Below are 4,690 nucleotides of genomic sequence, written 5' to 3'. Positions count from 1 at the left end.
ATTCTTCCTCATTCTATGCCTTACGGCATTTCCTTTGCAACATAAAGTACAAATGCTAGTAATTATATGCTATTAAACTCAAACCACCGTCATCATAGAAGAGTGGACTTCTCGTTTTCACTAGCATGCTCCGACATCTCGGTGGATGTACACGATAGACACTGATTAAATATTTTCTACGTGACAGTAGAGGATTGAAAAAAAATATACATATATTTTATACGACAAATCCGTGTGACTACATTTAAAAAGAGGACCTATTTTAAGGATTTGGAGAGCACCATGAGCACTTGAAGGAAAGGCAACTTGACGATCCTGTAGCTAGCGAAGCCTGATCTCTGGAACAGCCCTTTATATTCTTCCTCGCTTCTTTCCTTCCCTCCCGTTGTATAAATCATCATTGTTATATCAAATAACAATCCCAGTCGCCTCAACATACTTTGATCTTCTTCAACAACTGCTTCCACAATTAACACCTTTCCCTTCGCTGGCGTTGCCTCGTAGCTTCTTCTCAGCAATTTCACACACTCCTCATCCTCCCAATCATGCAAAATCCACTGCAATAACAATAATTAAAGAGCTTCTTTTAGCCCTCAGAAATAATAGTAATAACAAGTTAATTTGCTATGGAAATGCAAAACCAGAGAAGAATTCATCACCTTCATCATGACTGCATCGGCAGAAGGTATGTGCTCGAACATATTTCCCTCCATATGCTCCACCCCTGCAGCACTCAAGCCCACTTACAACTTCCTATAAATAATCTTGCTATCGTGTTATATCAACAAATTTATTATATTAATGGTGACCAACATTACAAATCTTACCGTTTGTGGGAGGCGCAGTGGCAATGACATGAGGGAGATCGAGATTAATGCCATGAATATGTGGATGTTTCTTCACAATGATGGACAAGGCAGAGCCCATGCCTCCTCCAACGTCCACCAGCGTTTTCATACTCTGAAACCCATCATCATACATCTTCGCCACGGAAGCCATGACAGCGCTACTGTTAGTGGCCATGGCCTTGTTAAAAGTCTGGTTGGTTTGAGGATTTTTGCCAATATATTCCCAGGGACTCATACCATAAGCTTTGTTGAAGGGGTAGCAACCTTCCAAGACAGAATCGCCCAAATATTGATAAGCCTCCAGGTAGACCTTGTCGGCTGCGAGAAGCAGAAAAGGCGCACAGGATTGCTGGTTTCCATCCTGCACCAGCAGCTTCGAAATGGCGGTCGAGCCGTACTTTATTTTCTTGGGGTCTGCGTCACCTTCCTGATCGGATTCTCTTTGTTCAGTAAAAACGCCATAAGATGCAAGAAACCTCAGAATTCTGTAGAGGTATCCCAAATCCACATGCGAATTACCAGTAGATGTGGAATTAGCAGCAGCAATGTGAGAAGCAATCTGGCCCACGGAAAGAGGGCCTCTTTTGGCGATAATGTCAGGAATGTTGAGCGACACGGCTGCTTTTAAAGCCATGGGCTTGGCAGCAGAGAGTATCATCTCGTAAAACTGGACTTCATGGATTGCTGCAGATTCAACTGATGAGTTGATCTGTTGCCCGCCATTAGCCAAAACATGATCCGTCGAGTCCATAGAGGCTGCCATGTGAGCAGTATGTAATGGAGCTTCAATGACCTGAAGTTCATAATTGTAGGAGCTGCTGATCCATTTATATAGTAAAAAGATTTTAAGCCTCCCTCAGCAGGAGTGACCAGTCAATGCTGTCTAGATCTCTGCCTTCCCACCAATCAACACTGAGGTCTTCATTTTGGTTATTTTTCCTTACCCATCTTGACCAAATTAGATCGATCCTTAGGAAAGAAATTCACGATTCTGGACCAAATCAGATATGGATCATTGGGAACACTACAGGAGCCCCTAGAGTTTCGGTGCCATTGCCAAATAAGTATTGTGAGGTCATTATTCAAAACCCAAAAACTAAAATTGGTAAATTTTGATAAATTAATGTTTAACCCATTATAATCAGACCTGTAATTTGATATTATGTGAATATATTTTTCATTTTTCAAATGTTTTTTTACCTTGAATAAAAATTTTGGCAATGAGTAAGAAATCTTGAAACTGCAGATTCAAGATCTAAACATTTAAGTTACCCATCATAAAATTTATAGGTTTATAATAAAAGAGGCTAATGGTCACTATCTCAAATTTAAAAGGTTTGCAGAATCATTTTTAAATTTTATTTAGTAAAGTTTTTCATTTTTATTTTTTTTTTAATATATATGTTGTAAATTTACATTATTTTAAATTATATAGATCCATTTTAATCAGGGATATACTAAAGGTTAAGAGGGATCAAATCTCTTGATATACAGATCTCTTTTAAATGCAAAGTTTGAAAAAATATTTGCATCTCAATATATTTAATCTCTCTCATCACTTAATAAATCTATGGTTAAAATGAAAATTAAAATAGGTGAGGTGAATGGCAAGACGAAGATGGAGCGGAGCGGGAGCAAAAAAAAATTTCTTTACTGGTCTAGGGTTTTATCATTCGGCGGGGGCTTTCATTACTGGTCTAGGTTTTTATCATTGCGCGGGGGTGACGAGGCTGAACCCTAGCCGCCTCTGCCCGCGGTTTCGCCTCTACTTCTCAAGCTGGAATCGGATGGGTTTCTTGCTGCTACAGACCGTGTTGTTTTGGATGCACGTTGGCCTATCCTCGTTGTTTTGAAGCGTTGAGGGAACATGGGTGCGGAGGTGACTGTCTCTGCTTTGTTTCGTGCCGCTGAAACATGGCTGGGTTTGTTGGGGTTTCTGTTGGCTGCTGAGGAAGTTTGGGACAACGGTTTTTACATCTGGTTAGTCTATTTTAGGAGGAGAGTTTTGAGGGGGCGGGGTAGGAGTGGCTTCGTTGGCTGCTGTCTTCCTCATTTCGTGTCTCTCTTTCTTGTCCAGGCCGCCAGATCTAGAGCTTCATGTTCTCGGTTTCTCTCCTCAGTAGTTTATTTTCCGTTTGTGGTGGTTAGGTGCCACGTCTCCGTTGAACGACTCTTCTACCGCTTCACTCTTGGTGCTGCACCTATGCTTTCTTTGCTGTCTTTTGTTAATGGGTATGGGTTACTCTCTATAGGTCTGCGCTGGGGCTCAATATTGGCCCTTTTGGGGTTTTTTGGGCTCCTATATCTACAGGTACTGCGGTTTACATACCCATTTTGTTTTTATGGCCTGTTCGATGGCTTTTTCTGCAATACTTCATTTGGAGTATTGTTTCGTAAGTAGCTCAGCCCACATTTCTTCATATGCTTTTAAGCATCTACAACATGTAATTTTCTGAAATGAATGAAAATTACGATATTTCTCCCTCGGAAATCTATGGTTAAAATGCATTAATAAATCTATGGTTAAAATGCATTAACATTGGTTAAGTTTTGCCCCTAAGTAGATTTAAAATGTATCTATATTAGTTAAACACGCATCAAGACCATCTGTAATTTTTCATTATTAAAATGGCAATTTTGAATGCTTAAATGGATACAATGCCTTGAAAGTGCGCTTAAGCACTTCTCTAATTCCAACAAACCTTTATTAATTTCAGTGTAAAATATACCCCAAAAATGTTTGAAATGTAAAATAGTTATTATTATCCAATTTTAAAATCACAACTAAGTCTATGAAGGCATACATACCGCGCACATGAATGCACGATACAGCGGTCGGGGCAGTTGGCTTACTCGCACCCCGCCCGTGTTCGATCCTTCATATTGTGTTGTTGCACGACAGCCTATTATGTAACTTCGTGATTGTATAATGGTATATGTTGATTGATGTGACAGATATTGTTTGTATATATGTAAAATTTGTACATAAAGACCTAATATGATCCTTCATATTGTGTTGTTGCACGACAGCCTATTATGTAACTTCGTGATTGTATAATGGTATATGTTGATTGATGTGACAGATATTGTTTGTATATATGTAAAATTTGTACATAAAGACCTAATATAATGCTTCTTCAGGGGACTAACCACCCCATTTTAAAAAAAAATACATACCCTAACCCAATTTTGAACGTATGACCTTTAAAAAAAAACCATACTCTTAAACATCAATTCCACTCAAGTGGTATACTACTTGAAATGTTTTGAAATATTTTAAGTTATATATATAATTTAGATATGTTTATGTGAAATTTATTTTATAATTTATACGTTCGCGAAAAGTTAGCAAACCATGCAATGGTTACGGAAAATGAGCGGACTGTCAGATGAGCTAATTGACATGAGAATTATTTTATAACTTTATACGGTCGCGAATTATAAATTGTTTACATTGTTTTTTTAATAACTTCTGCGGTTGCGAAAAATTAGCGACCTATTGCGTGAGCAAACTATACATTTCTTTACATAAAAATCATTTATAATTTATAACTATACATTTCTTTACATAAAATGAGCGGACATAAAATGAGCGGACTGTCAGATGAGCTAATTGGCATGAGAATTATTTTATAACTTTATACTTCGCGAATTATAAATTGTTTACATTGTTTTTTAATAATTTCAGCGGTTGCGAAAAATTAGCGACCTATTACCTGAGCAAACTATACATTTCTTTACATAAAAATCATTTATGATTTATGCGGACGCGAAAATTAGGAACTTTAACTCGAATTGGAATTTTAACCTATTGGCGTATGAATTTAGAATTGAGGATCAAA

The 4,690-nt window shown here is 37.8% G+C and overlaps 1 protein-coding gene across 1 annotated transcript; it reads right to left on the bottom strand.

The window, feature by feature from the left end:
• Positions 1-225: 225 nt before the first annotated feature.
• Positions 226-1,630, bottom strand: LOC149248104 ((Iso)eugenol O-methyltransferase-like). The gene is made up of 3 exons (XM_089456001.1): positions 828-1,630; positions 660-724; positions 226-557 (listed from the first exon to the last, which is right to left on the bottom strand). The coding sequence occupies exons 1-3, from the start codon at positions 1,609-1,611 to the stop codon at positions 258-260; spliced, it is 1,149 nt and encodes a 382-aa protein (XP_089312127.1). The 5' UTR covers positions 1,612-1,630; the 3' UTR covers positions 226-257.
• Between the last annotated feature and the right edge of the window lie 3,060 nt (positions 1,631-4,690).

The sequence above is a fragment of the Pinus tabuliformis genome, chromosome 7, assembly GCF_031772625.1.
Source record: "Pinus tabuliformis cultivar Carrire ecotype Pingquan chromosome 7, CPIR1, whole genome shotgun sequence".
NCBI classification, from domain to species: Eukaryota; Viridiplantae; Streptophyta; class Pinopsida; order Pinales; family Pinaceae; genus Pinus; species Pinus tabuliformis.
The sequence above is the reverse complement of the archived record's forward strand: the minus strand, read 5'-3'. Positions and strand labels throughout refer to the sequence as shown.

Excerpts from the sequence above, each read along its gene's own strand:
- LOC149248104 (XM_089456001.1), bottom strand. The coding sequence starts at position 1,611 with ATGGCAGCCTCTATGGACTCGACGGATCATGTTTTGGCTAATGGCGGG. Across the intron at positions 725-827 it reads CACTGCGCCTCCCACAAACG|GGGTGGAGCATATGGAGGGA; the intron begins GTAAGATTTGTA and ends TGAGTGCTGCAG. Across the intron at positions 558-659 it reads CCGATGCAGTCATGATGAAG|TGGATTTTGCATGATTGGGA; the intron begins GTGATGAATTCT and ends TTGTTATTGCAG.